At 39.6% G+C, this 15,025-nt stretch overlaps 2 protein-coding genes across 2 annotated transcripts in view; both read right to left on the bottom strand.

The window, feature by feature from the left end:
• Nucleotides 1–11,889, bottom strand: part of tspan1 (tetraspanin 1) — a 29,939-nt gene extending 18,050 nt beyond the window's left edge. Inside the window, exons 1-3 of the mRNA XM_077533440.1 lie at nucleotides 11,833–11,889; nucleotides 8,311–8,517; nucleotides 420–494 (exon numbers count right to left, since the gene is read on the bottom strand). Coding sequence (XP_077389566.1) covers nucleotides 420–494; nucleotides 8,311–8,517; nucleotides 11,833–11,889 — 339 coding nt within the window. The remainder of the gene's footprint in view (nucleotides 1–419; nucleotides 495–8,310; nucleotides 8,518–11,832) is intronic.
• Nucleotides 2,421–3,929, bottom strand: LOC144026620 (uncharacterized). The gene is made up of 5 exons (XM_077533444.1): nucleotides 3,390–3,929; nucleotides 3,204–3,250; nucleotides 3,061–3,111; nucleotides 2,952–2,984; nucleotides 2,421–2,874 (listed from the first exon to the last, which is right to left on the bottom strand). The coding sequence occupies exons 2-5, from the start codon at nucleotides 3,214–3,216 to the stop codon at nucleotides 2,621–2,623; spliced, it is 351 nt and encodes a 116-aa protein (XP_077389570.1). The 5' UTR covers nucleotides 3,217–3,250; nucleotides 3,390–3,929; the 3' UTR covers nucleotides 2,421–2,620.
• Nucleotides 11,890–15,025: the final 3,136 nt, after the last annotated feature.

Raw genomic sequence — 15,025 nt, 5'->3', positions numbered from 1 at the left:
TTTCTTGCTCTTCTGATTGACCAATCAGAGACATTCATGGCAAAATAACAGAGGTTTGCCGGTTACGTCAAAATAACCACTGCCTAAACAATTGCAGGGGAAAAACATTTACTTTTCAGCTCATATGCATTTTTCGTAGCTAAACTATTTACTGCCAATCAAGCCATACATGTAAAATTAAAGGTGTCTTTCTTTTAGCAGTTGATTGTAGTGAGCCAGACATAAAGCCTGTAATTCAATGATGATGGAGAATTTACACGGGGATCAAATCTAGAGAGTGGGATGAAAATGTGAGAGGGCAAAGGGGAGGTGAAAAAGTAAGAGACAAAGGGAATGGATGGAGAAGGCGTGGTAGTAATACAAATGGAGCCAAGTAAGGAAGGAAGGAGTGAGTGAAAATGGTGACGTGTAGAACTTACAAATGAAAAATAAGCCAGAGCCACAACTGCAGATGCCACTTCAGCAATGAAAATTATGAGAATGATGGAGAAGAACTGCAGAAAGAAGAGAAGCCACTGGTTACTGTCATGTCACAATTAGACGCAATTGTTTCACCTGTGTGCTCCAAGAGTTGTTCTGCGACGTTTGGTATTCTGCTGCAAAGACACGGCCGTGTGAGTTTTTTTTTTTTTCTTTTCTACCAGTGGATTGCCAAGTGTTATGTCCAGGCCTAAACCCCCACCAAAATCTACAAGACTCTTGATCTGACCTTTTTAGCGAATTATCTCTGTACCTACTGTATTACATTAGATATTGAAAGCCCTCAAAGGGATGGTAATGTAAAAAGTTTTTGGAGCTTTGAGACATGTTAAAATCCTAATTCCTCACCAAAAACATCATTTCACAAAAGTGATGTTTTCCTCCATTCTCTATGAGAAATTCAAGGTCATTCTGCTCTCAAAGCAACAGCCCCTCCCAACCCGAGAAAACGAGTGTGTGCTCATTCTATGACATCATCAGGTGTGGACCCAAGGACAGGCCAAAGTCTGACAGTTAGACAGAACCTGAGCGAAGGCAAGAGCGCATAGCGAGGAGGCGGGGGAGCTCCGCGCCCAATCAAAGTGACAGCAACGACAGCCAGAACCAGAATCAGAACCAGCAGCCCGCGAGAGTGTTTGAGATGCTGTGACTATCACGGGACCTGTAGCGAGATTAGGAAAATCCAACATGGCGGTGTTCTGCTGCTGAGATAGAATGAGTTCTATGTTTCTAACTAAATCCGAATTTAACCATTATATAACTTTGATTTTCTCTTTTCTAGGGTAGATTTGAAATACCACCCAGCGTGTAGGACCGCAAACGTTTTATCAACAAATACTTTTTAGTTGTGCGATAGATGATCTAACTAGCCGCGAAAATCCTTCTAAGAAAAGGAAAAATGACTCATCGACCGACACGGATTATCTAGCAACCGCCGACGTCTCGGTTAGTGTGCTGGATTGTATAAATAAAAACTAGACATCCTCTGCCTCAACCGCGAGGACGTCAAGGAATTAAAAGGCAAGTTTGGAATTCGTCGGCCAGCAGGTAAGCGACCGCCGAGACAATTCCGAGTTACGCTCTTCACTCGTAGCTGTTACAGCCGAGTTGGAGACGATTAAAAAGGAGAATAAAATTCTAAAGGAAACAGTCTTAGATGTTCAATCCTATAGTATGCAGGAAAATGTAATATTCTCAAGTATATCCGAGAGTATCCCAGATAACCTAGAGGCCGAGATTAAAAAATGTATGACGTCATTGCTAAATATTCCTCAGCAGACAGTTAACATCTCTTTTCACCGTATACATCAGCTCGGAGCTCGTAGGGGCAACAAGCCTCGCCCTATTATTGCTAAGTTTGAACATTTTAAACATAAAGAATTGGTTGAAAGTAAAGGCCGCAAACTCGAAGGGACCTGTTTCGGGATGAATGATCAATATCCCGAGAGAGGTTAACGAGCGGCGAAAAATACTGTTTCCTATAATGAGACAAAATAGACAGGAGGGTAAACGGAGTACGATGGTCATTGATAAACTATGGCCAACTATTCCAAAACTCCAACTTCACTTCTTGGCTGTTCTAATTGGCATTCGTGGAGTTGAGCATTGTGTGATACAGATAATGGGTTATAAAACCGAAAATATGAATATATATTGTGTATAGGCTATATTATAATTAGAATAATATACAACTATATATAAAAATATTTTTTTTTAAATCTCGCTTAGTTCACTATTTTCTGGTGTTTTGTTACGTTTACGGTAATCCCCACAGATTCCCTTTCCACTCACCTTTTGCTCAAATCACACTCACCACTTTTTGTGAAACGATGTTATTTCATGCACTCTAGTGAATTTGGCACTTTTTTTTTGCATGAGTGATTCTACAAACGCCTAAACTTCTATAAAACACTACCCCAACAATAAAAAAAGTGTTTTTTGATTGCAAAATAACAGTTTATTTACATGCAACAGTAGCAATCCGAACAAACAATTTGGAAAACTCTTTGCAAACTATTTACACGTGCGCAACTGCGCATGTGTGGTGTGTGTGTACGTGTTACTATTTACAATTGTATGGATGTTTCAACGACACAATTTTTCTTTTTGTGTGGTATATTGTGGAGCAATCCCGTGCGTGCTAGGGGGATGCAGCAGGATTTGCATCACAGTTTTTGTCAGTCTGCTTCTGCATGGACTGATTTGCGTAGAGGTTGGTATGATGAATGATGTGCTGGAGAAGTTCATCCGTGATGAAGAGCTCCAGGATGTCAGCTGGCAGGTGGGAATTCAGCTCTGCTGCAGCATCCCTTGGTCCTGGTTTTGCAGCAAAGGGGAAGATGGTTGGCTGCCAGCCAACTTCATCAACTTCAAGCCAGCCAGAATCTTTGGGATCTGCAAATATACATTTCAATATCATATATTATTTTAGAGCACTGTGATGAAATGTGTGTGTGTGTGTTCATGTTTACCTTTTTTCTTGGATGTATTGGTTGATGGACATTCTGTAAATTATAGAAGACGTTTACCATCAAATATTTTATTAGTGCTGTGGAGAATCTTTTTTTTTTTTCTTTTTACCTTTGTTCTGCTCACTGTGAGAAGGGTCACTTTGGGCCCTATGAGTAGGAGCTGAAAGAAACATATCCAATTACAATACTATCAAAAGACTTTTCTTTTATTGTTGCGGTGTATTAAAAACGTTTTTTTTTTTTTTTTTTTACCTTTCTTTGTCATAGAACCAGCGGTCGGACGTTGCTGTGAGCACGATCTATAAAATATACATTCACGTTTGTATAGGTAATAGATGTTCTAATGTATATCAGCACATTTACACACGCTGCTAGCAGATCGCCCGAAAAGTTAGGAAAGTAATCTTACTAGCAATCTCTTAGCATATTAGCGCTTACCTTCACGTTCTTTGGAGGACGAAAGACTGTCCAAGACTGTCTTGCATCGGACCCATAGTAGTCGTCATCGTCCGATGAAACGTCATCTGTGCAGACGTGCTCGGTTGTGCACCACTTTCTCCGGTGTTGGCATCGCTAGCCGGTGGGGCCTTAGGACGTTATTAGCATCGCTAGCCGGTGGGGCCTTAGGACGTGGTCGAAACGGCCGCATCACCGCTTCAACTATGACTTAACCCCGTCATCACTGTGCTCTTGAGCACTGGTCGATGCTTTTGAGCTTTGAAAATAAGGATCAAGCGTGAGCTGATTGCCATCTGTAGCCTTTTTGACTCCCTTAGCCAAGTTAGCCATTCTCTCCCCCTCAACACTCTAGCTCAGCCTCTCTTCTTCTACTGTTGTCTCCTACCCGATCTTGTCCAAAAGACTCATCACAGCCATCTAGTGGCCAGGAATACTCATTATAGTAACCCGATCGGCTTGATACTTGGAGCACAGCTGCCCAAGGCTTTCCTCCACCCGTTTCCATAAAAAAACATAGTAGACGTCAATAGACGTCTATGGCGGCCTATCCTGAACGTTTTTAAACGTTTATGGCGGTCAAAGAGTTAACAAGCAGCTTACAAAAATATATGCATAGGACAGAGCCTATATTGTCTTTATGCATAAATGAGTTCTGGTCTCCTGGAATGTGTGTTGCGCTCACTCACAGGCAAAAAAAAATAAATTTTTTAGACCATCTCTCAAAATTAAAAGCAGATATTTGTCTCCTACAAGAAACCCATCCTCAAAAATCAGAAGAAAAATCATTTATTGGCAGGAATTTCAGTCAAGTTCACTCTGCCTCCTATAACTGTAGACAAAGAGGAGTCTCTATACTTATACATAGGGCAGGGACTACACCTGGTGAGATGCAGGAGGAGCCGGCCGGGCTCCTCCGGGCCGCGGAGTCACCCCACAGTGCCCAGAGCCTCCAGGTGACGCAAAAACCACATGTACACAGGACATCAGAACATCGTCGAGTGAAATGGCCCCACGTTAACAAGGTAAAGGAGTGGCTCCAGTTTGACGAAGATGCAAACACCATCTTGGAATCAACTGCCAATGGGAATGCCGAAAGACGCCTCAAGATGTTAACGATCATCATCAGCCTTGGAGCAGAGAGGCTCGGTCTTGAGGAAAAGAGCACAGCAAAGCCACCCTATGTTATGAACAACAGAGCCTGCAAGAACCATCAGCTCAAACAGGATCTGAAGAGTCTGAGACAGCAATTCAAGGCAGCCAATGAAGAGGAGAAGGCACCCCTAGTGGAGCTACGCAGCATAATTCGCAAGAGGTTGATGACCCTGCGGAGAGCTGAGTGGCACAGGAGGAGGAAGAAGGAAAGATCCAGGAAGCGGGCTGCCTTCCTAACAAATGCATTTGGGTTCACAAAACAACTGCTAGGTCAGAAGCGCAGCGGCCAACTCGCATGTTCTAAAGTCGAGGTCGACTGTCACCTCAGGGAGCCCTACGGCGATGAGTGCAGAGAACAGGCCCTGGGTCCCTGTAATTCATTGATTGATCCACCGGCATCAACCTTGGACTTCGATGGAAAGGAACCTGGTTGGAAAGAGATCCAGGAGGTGGTCAGGAGAGCAAGAGCAAGCTCCACTCTTGGGCCTAGTGGAGTACCATATAAGGTATACAAGAACTGCCCAAGGTTACTCCATCGGCTCTGGAAGATCCTGAAGGTGATCTGGAGGAAGGGTAAGGTGGCAGATCAGTGGAGGCAGGCAAAGGGAGTATGGATCCCAAAGGAGGAAAAGTCTCAGAACATTGACCAATCCTGAATAATCTCACTGCTGAGCATTGAAGGGAAGATTTTCAGCCTTGTAGCCAGGAGGCTGACAGACTACCTCCTGAGTAATTTATATACAGTATTGACACCTCGGTTCAGAAAGGAAGAATCCCAAAGGTTTCCGGTTGTTTGGAGCACACGGGCATTGTTACACAACTCATTTGAGAAGCCAGGGAAAACAAAGGCGACTTGGCTGTGCTGTGGCTGGATCTCGCTAATGCTTATGGATCCATGCCACACAAGCTTGTTGAAGCGGCCCTAAAGTGACAATTTTTTATTCAGGCAGTCTACGATGTGCTGCCCAGCCCATCAAACCTCTTCATTTGGGGCAAGGTAGAAACACCAGCTTGCCCCATCTGCCAGAAGAGAGGAACCTTAGAACACATCCTCAGCTGCTGCCCAAGGGCTTTAGGAGAAGGACGCTACCGCTGGCGACACAACCAAGTCCTGAAGGCCATAGCAGACACCACCTGCAAGGGAATCAGCCACAGTAAGAGCCTTCACCCAATCAGAAACACTATTACTTTTGTCAGAGCAGGCGAGAAGGCAGCGGTGCCGAACCAAAATTCTAGTTCTGGACTGTTGGCAACAGCACGCGATTGGGAGCTGAAAGTGGACTTGGGGAAGCAGTTGAGGGTCCCTGAAGCGGTTGCCAAGACAACATTAAGGCCAGACATCGTCCTGACGTCAGCGACAGCCAAACAAGTAATACTCATGGAGCTCACAGTGCCATGGGAAGATCGCATAGAGGAGGCCTACGAGAGGAAAAGGTCAAAATACACCGAATTAGTGGATGAGTGCAGGAGCAATGGCTGGCAGGCAAGGTGCCAACCCATTGAAGTGGGGTGCAGAGGATTTGCGGGTCAATCCCTCTGCAGGGCCCTAAGGATGCTGGGCATCACAGGAACCAACCAGCGCAGGGCTATCAAGTTGGTCACCGATGCAGCAGAAGTGGCATTGAGGTGGCTGTGGATCAGGAGAGGAGAGGCGTGGCGAGTAGGGTAGCGCTACCTGGGCACAAGCCGAGGCCTGATCAACCTCGGCTGGGTCGCCTGGGGGAGGGGGTCTGATAGTTGAAAGACCCGAAACCCCCAAACCCCCCATGATCTCAGGTTACATCACTGATGATGTGACAATAGGCACCGTAAGGTGTATGTTACAACTAAACCATCCCCGACATGGCGTTTTAATATCACGCTGCTGAAAGATGCAGAGTTTGACAAAATTATAAGGGCATGGGCAGATTTTCTGGAAATAAATGACTCTCCAAACTTATCTCCATCTCTTCTCTGGGAACCAGGGAAATCGGTAATTAGAGGAAAAATTAAATCATATTCAACTTATAAAAAGAAACAGGATCAAAAACTAGAAAAAGACTTAGAAGACAAAATTAAACAACTAGTGGATGAATATGCAACAAACCCAAATAACCAAATATGGACTGAATTATAAAATAGAAAAATAGAGTTAGACGATATGTTATCTAAAAAGACAAAGTTTATAACACAAAAACTGAAATACAATAACTTTGAACATAATAACAAAAATGGTAAATTTCTGGCAAACAAACCTCGCGCTGTTGTGCTCTGGATTTGGATCAAACTTGGAACAAACTTGACTAGACGAGAAACAACGAGAAGGTATCAAGAATCATTAGACACTAAGCTAACTTGGGCCATGGAGTTGCACAGAGGAACAGAAATAATAATCCGGGGAAAAAAAAAACCCCACACACACACACTTCTCAGACAGGCTTATATAGACAACGAATCAATCTGATTGGCTGTGGCTAGACGTGGGTAACAGGACTGACATGTTATTATCTGATTGGCTGTTGACCAGATAAAGAGATTAAAGATTCCTGACATCACATAGCTTCTGACATCACATAGCCTAAGACCAGTAGAAACTAGATGCAGGTTACATCTGTTCAAAACAGAAACTTGACCTCACGGTCATGACCCGAACATAACCCTTGCATGACAGTAAACATAACCCTTTCATGACCCTAGTCACGACAGTAAGCATGAGTGACATTGAGTGAAAATTGAAAAGAAAAGATACATTTTCTCCACAATAGTGACTTTGATACTCATGTTTTTTGTTTAGTGACGCTCCGTCAAATTAGGTTTAATGTTACAAAGCTTTGATCATTCACGTCAGCCTTGAAAACGTTCTATTTCATCAGAATGCGTCATGTTTCATTGTAATTCGCAGCTCTAGTTAGGGCCCGAGCAGCTACCGCTGCCATCTGCTGGCCATAGTTAGTGGGTGTTTTGGATTTCACAAGTCAATGACCCGGCTGCACTGCACTTGGACGTTGCACTGACCACTGATATATTAAAAAAAATAAAAAATAAAAAGTAGTTGACGTCACTTAACGTTTATGCCGGCATACATTGTGATTTTACTAAACGTTATTAAACGTTTTTGGCGGTCAAAGAATTAACCCGTTGCTTTTAACCATGTAGAGCCCTTTTTTTTTCTTTTTTTTTTTTTTTACTTTGTGTCTGTGAAAAGTGCTATACAAATAAAGCTTACTTACTGGGAACAAGCAGTATACAAAAAGAATGGGTGTACTGAGGAACAGATAACAGTAATTCTTCAATTGAGGCATGTCACCCTTTACCAATTAAGAAAATGAAGGCAGAGCCACCATACCTTCAATAATTCGTTTTACCAACAGGAAAAATAAAGTTGATTATCAATTGTAAAGTTGTCAAACTCACATTCTATCTGCAAATACCTTGTGTTCTCTTGTTATAGTGGTAGAGGTAATTAAACAAATTGTTAATATTACTGTAGATCATATGAATCAGGAAGAATGTGTAAACATTAATCATAATGCCGCAGCTAATGAGATAGAAGATGTGTGAATAGATATAACTGGGGGATTTATGAGCCATCGGTGACATTCAACTCCAGTTAATTCAACCTTCCTTGTAATTGAAGAATCATGGCTTATCAGTTGTTGTTTTTTTTAAACAGACAAAAAACAACAACTCATTAGCATACATGTACAGCAGTAAGTTAAGGGAGGTATATTTTTGAGTGATATTGACAATCAGGTGTTTTTCCACTTACTGTGAGCAGAATACATTTGCTCTCCTTATGAGCTCCACAGCAGCCCACAAGTCCCAGCAGCACCAGTAAGGCCCCAATGGCAATGCAGAAATATCCCACATTGACATGCTGCATGTCTTGGCTGGAGAATGGTCCCAGGATCTGAAGATAGGAGGTCTCATCAACACTTGCCCAGATTCCCATGGCCAATAGGGTCAGGCCACCCACCTGCAAGAAAATGTCAAAAGTGAGAGCAAAAAGATTTGAGCATCGAGTACATGTCCACATCGCTGCCATTGGGTGGAATCCTTGACTCTCATCTCCCAAACAATAACTTCTATAGAAATTGAAAAGAAAGAAACCAAAATCCATGTTTGTTGAGCACTAGACATTGCATCATCAAAAGGGAAAGTTATTTTAGATTTATGAACAGATGTCAAATTGCAATTGTAATGACTTGTTTCATGCAAGAGGAATGTTTGGGTCTTGTCTCATGTCTGGGGGTCACACCTGGGTTAGGTTTGAGTTCATGAGTTCATGACCGAGAACAAGTGTCTGTTTTGAACTGATGTAACCTTCATCTAGTTTCAACTAGTTTTAGGCTGTGTGATGTTATAAGATGTCAGGAACTATCTGTAATTACTGGAATAACAGCCAATCAGAGAATTCCATGTCAGTACTGGTACTCGCATGTCGAGCCACAACCAATGAGATTGATTAGATATTTATATAAGCTGTCTGAAGAATGTGCGTGTTGGTGGATTATTACTCCCTGTTTCTCTGTGCTTCCCCCCAGCCTAAGGGGGCGTGGCGTCTCGTGATTCTCGATGCATTATCGTTGGTTTTTCGTTTAGTCAAGTTATGTGAATAAATAGCTAAAACCTTATTTGTGTCTGCGCTTTGGGATCCAACCCTTCAGCACATAACAACAATATTTCAACAGAGGTTTCCACCTGATTGTTATTTATAGGGATGTCATGATACCAAAAATTTAGCAGTCGATGCCGATACCATTGAAACTCCACGATTCTTGATGCCATTTCGATACCACGGTAAAAATAGAAAATAAACAACAAATCTCCTGTACTTCAACATACACTCCTTTATTAGAAGTGAACAAACAACACTGCTTAAACAGACCAATTGGCATGGAGCTTTAAAGCATTAAAATAAAATACTGTCTATTAAAGTATTAAACAATAGAGTAAACAATAAAATAAAATACTGTGCACATACAGCAGGCTAGCCTTAAGTATTCAACACTAAAAAAAAAAAAAAAAATATCAACATGTGGTTTCAGCCACTGAGTTACTTGTTACGTCAACTTTTAGAGTTTTGGTGAACATAGATGGTCGACCAAGAATCATGCTCCAGGATTGAATAGCGGTCAGTTATCAAGTTTTTAGTAACTGAAGGGTGCAAACTAGTTGAAATTCATAGGAGACCTTGCCCCTTCAGACCTGTTTGGTACCTTGAAAGAGTTCATGAGAGGTATGAAGTTTGAAACTGACGATGAAGTCAATTGTTATGAGCGACTGGTTGACATATCAGTCCAAAGATTTTCCCACTGAGGGAATAAGGAAGATGTGCACAGATGGGAAAAAGTATATATATACATATACATATATATATATATATATATGTATATATATGTATATATATATATATATATATATATATATATATATATATATATATATATATATATATATATATATATATATATATATTAGTGGTGTCAGGCGATTAAAAAAATTAGTAAATGTAATTAATCGCATGACTTCAATAGTTAACTCACAATTAATCGTAACATTACATCTGTTCTAAATGTACAATAAAATGTACAATAAAATGTTTTTTTTCCAAGTTTTCATACTCTTGATAACACAAAAAAAATTGGGAAAAATTGTTAAACTAATAGAAATAAATATTAAATATTGCATATTTTAGTCAGTGATAAGGTAATTTTATAATAATTAATACAATTGGGTTAAAATTAAAAAGAAAACTAGTGTGACATTGATTTGTGTTTGTCCTTTTTCTGCCACTAGGTGGCACTATTGCATTTGTATGACATTGATGACAGCTCAGTGCATTTTCCTTTTCATATTAAGAGCAATATCTAATCTTTAATATGAAGTAACTTGTGAAATTCTGCACATTTTTAAGATTGTAAAATACAACTTGACCCCAATCTCCACAAATATATGCATTATTATTACATTTATTACTGCGAAATGTTGACATGGATGTGTCTGCTGTCTGTGTCTTCCCCCAAGTAAGGGGTGCTCATTAATCGCGCGTTAAAAAAAATTAGTGGCATTTAAAGGAACTTTGACACCCCTTATATATATATATATATATATATATATACATATCTATATATATATATATATATATATATATATATATATATATATATATATATATATATATATATATATATATATATACACATATATATATATATATATATATACATATATACACATATATATATATATATATATATATATATATATATATATATATATATATATATATATATATATATATATATATATATATATATATATATATATATACATAATTGGTTCCCAGAAAGTGTGTGTAAGCCGAAAAGTTCTTCTTCCGAACATTTATTTCCCATAAGAAACCATTAAAATGAGAATAATCCGTTCCCAGGTCCCTATAAAACATAATTTTCTACTAAATAAGCCTTAAAACTACACAAAAATATACCTTATTTTATGTATAATAAATGTGCTATTGTATTGTAATTAAAGAAATAAATTGTACTGTATAATAAAGTCGTTTTATTTTACTTTGTGATGGTAGTTCTTTAAGGATAGTAGCAATGGTAGACTTACTTCATTCGCGTGCGTTTCACCGCGTAGAGTGTTTATGGAACGGTTGTCGCTCATTCGCACTTTCGTGCTCACCGGAGCGGAGGAGGTGTGTCCCTTGGTGAACAAGGAAGTGGAGCACTTTAGCGAGTCAACAAAAAGTGAGCACCGCCAACTACTTTCACCTCTTTCCTGGGACTAAACAGCCGTGGCACGATTTTCGGGTCTTTTTCGGTCCCATAATAGCAAAAGTACACTCAAAATGTCTATCAAACACAAACCGCGTCCGCACTAAAAGAAAGGAGTTGACGAACTGGGACGCCGTGAGCGTGCGTCAGCTTCTCGTGGCCGCCACCGTGGTGCTGTTCGACCGCGTGGTTTGGTTCGTCCGCCGAAAAGTAGTTCGTCAGCAGAGACTAAATTCTCGCGAATTTAATGTTCGTGAGGCGAAAAGTTCGTGAGCTAAAGCGTTCGTCAGCCGAGGTACATATATATATATATATATATACATACACACACACACACACACACACACACACACACACACAGTATTTCAGCAAATATTTCAGCAAATTCCCCAAAAAATAGCAAGTAGGTGAATTTGCAAATTAAACATATAGAGGCGAACACTGTACAAAGGAACACACATTTGCCTTAACCTAATCATCCACTTGCAATGAAAACTTACTGTACTCACCAAGATAAGTAAGTTGAAGAGGACCATCATCACTTTGGCAAATGTAAAGCAGCCCATATTATCTATAACTAGAAAAAAGAAGAATAATTACACCATTAAGTTTGTTGAGACTCTAGTTAATATGAATAGATGTTCACACAGGCACACACAGGGTTAGCGTGGCTCAGTTGGAAGTGGACGTGAACTAGTGTAGTCATGCAGAGTACCTTGAAATATTAACTTACAAGTGAAGTTAAAATATAGGCACAACACACACGCCCACACACAACACAGTGCATCCCTCCGTGGGGATAAACAGTCTTCTCAAACCATCTTTGCTAATAAACACAGCCTACATCCAATTGGAATGATTCAGAAATAAGTGACGACCAACTGAGGAAAAGCACTGCAAAGGAAAGGGCACGTAACAGTGCTATTTACTGTTTGAAATAAAAAACTTACCTTTCAGTCTGAAGATTTTTCAAGTTGTTGCAATAAGCACGAAAATTGCAAAAATGTATTAAATGTACAATATGTCCTGAGGCAAAGTGCTGATATTTTTGTGTTTTTCTGAGCAATAGATGATTTTACAGCTTGGGAGTGGTTAAAGTGGGTGCAGGTGACAGGTAGCTTCCCAACTAAAGAGTTGATAAGGCTCAAGTTGCAGCTCTGACCCCTGCAGGAATTGATATAGATTTACAGTGCGCGATAACCTGCGCAGGGCATTGATGTAAAATAGCTGGGTCTATTGTGACTTCGTCATAACATAAATCCAGTCGGTTTTATTTTGCATTCCACCGACAGTAGGACATTGGTGTAGACAGCCTACACTGTACTCAGTATTTTAACCTCAGTTCAGTCCGTTTGCATAGCCCTGCTGCTCGACCAATCATCGCCCATTATGTTATTGTAGTACTGCCCTCCCCTCATCCAATCATCATTTGTTATTTTGAATTTAGTCCCTCCCTATTATAATGGCTTTATGACAGGTTAACCTGTGTATGCGTGTTATCGATTTCTATGTTATGGTTAAAGTACCATTCGTGTGCGGGTCCGAGGTAGTGTGTCGAGCGGTTAGTAGTTAAGGGGTCGAATTTTAAGAACAAGAGAAAGCATTTAAGAACAAAAAGGATGTTGTTTTTTTAAAGCAGATGTTTTACGGTGTAATAGCTCAATCTAATGGTTAACGGTTGTCACTGCATCTTAGGGTCTTGATTAGAATTACATATTTTTTATTTTAGAAATAGGTTGAGAAATGAGTATTTTTTTTTTATAACATAACAGAGTTTTATTATGAACATAAAAGAGAGGAGTATTTTTTTTTTTAATATATTGTAGGATTAATAAAATAACTTACCGGTGCTGTGAAGTGTTTAAGTACCTGGCTGGCTAATAGTAGGGGGGTGTATCTGCAGGAAGTAGATAAAACAACAATTAAGATGGTAAGGGGTCTTTATCAGAATGTTATGCCTCTGAGAAATAGGTTGAGAAATTGGTATTTGTTTTATTAAATAAAAGATTTTTTTTTGTGAATATAAAGAGGAATAATGTTTTTAAAATATATGATTAACTAGAGCTGTGAGCAGCTCGGGCCACTTCGGAATACTTTCAGGTTGGGGTACTGGCACATCCGAATTAGAATTATTATTTTTTTTTAAATGGCATAATAAACCTTTAAATTTGATTTTTTTTGTTTTGTTTGTTTGTCAGGTGTGATGAGTGTGTAAAGCTCAATGGGTTTTGATGAATGTTAAGACCCTCAAAAATCAGTGTACATTTTTATTTTTGGCAATGAGTTGCCCTAATTGGTATTTTTTGTAAAAGTATATACATATATCATCGTTTGTTATACTCAGAGCACAGTATTGCTTTTATTGTTCATAGAGGACACAAAAATAAATGAATAAAAAGTACATATGTATGGCTAGGTCTAATGCCGCTGAACATTTTGAGTGGTGGAAAGTAAAAGAATATTCATAAATGACTTAGTTATCACGCCGACAAAGAGTATCCAAATTTTGTACAAAATGCCGTATGTGGGGTATTTTTTTTATTTTTGCCACAAGGACTAGGTGGCGCTGTATTTATAACTTAATATTGTCATAGAGATACCGTCAGGTCGTGACTGTAAACATACATGTGAAGTTTGGGATTTTTTGGAGCATGTAGCAATGAGTTATTAAACATTTCCTCTTTCATGGCAAAGGAAATATGAAACACACAATATGATGCCCCGCCCCCATTAAACAGTATTTTGAAAACTCGAGGTTTTTTCCGCTGTTGATGGGCCAGGTGTTGACACGGTCAAGGCCAATTTTGAAGGCAATCGGATCAAAGAAATGGGCAAAAGAATGCCCCCTGTAAATGTCAATGACAATTAGTGATTTTAAATATAGAAGGGCTAAAACATTCCTAATGAAAATTAAACTGCACAAAAAAAAAACAGTCACCAGATGGTGCTAGAACTGCACAAATGGAAATCAGCCTGACTTTTTTTTTAACAGATGTGTGGCTTTTAAATATCGTGACCATGACGACGATGATATTGTGGCAGTTTTAATATCACAATATCACGATATTGCCATTATCGTTACATCCCTAGTGGCAGGTGGTGTTTAGTAGGTGCTGGATTTCACTTTGGTTCATCTTTCTTTCCTTTGACTTTTCCTTTGGACTTCTGACCTTCAGAACTTCATGACTCTGAAGTATCCGGTTAAGGTGAAGGGTAATTTTTATTAAGTTTCAGGTGAACTAATTAGCACAAATTCACTCGCACGCACACGTGCCCACAAATGCGCACATACACAAATAAAAAAAAAATAAAAAAAAAGAAAGCAATGATGAATATGCTGAATGGGTAAGGCTGCCAAATGAACAATTCTGAGCTCTCTCTCTCTCTCTCTCTCTCTCTCTCAAAAAAAAAAAAAAAAAAAAAAAAAAGGTAACAGAATGCATATAGCTTGTTTCAAATAGACCGAGTCCACGTCCTGTTACCTTTGAGCCTGACCAAGATGTGACTGCAGCGTCACCGCCACTTAGTGGCCAAAAATCGCATCTTCATCGGTACTGTACTAAGCATACCATTGAAAGTGAATGGGGAAGAGTTAAGGCCAGTTAAGCTCAACTATCCTCACCACGGTGATTCTTCAATCAACCGAAGTGTCTCTGTGGTCAGCTAGAATTCACATTTATATGCCACCATGTGCTTTTAATT

This window comes from Festucalex cinctus, chromosome 10 (assembly GCF_051991245.1).
Source record: "Festucalex cinctus isolate MCC-2025b chromosome 10, RoL_Fcin_1.0, whole genome shotgun sequence".
Lineage (NCBI taxonomy): Eukaryota > Metazoa > Chordata > Actinopteri > Syngnathiformes > Syngnathidae > Festucalex > Festucalex cinctus.
The sequence above is the reverse complement of the archived record's forward strand: the minus strand, read 5'-3'. Positions and strand labels throughout refer to the sequence as shown.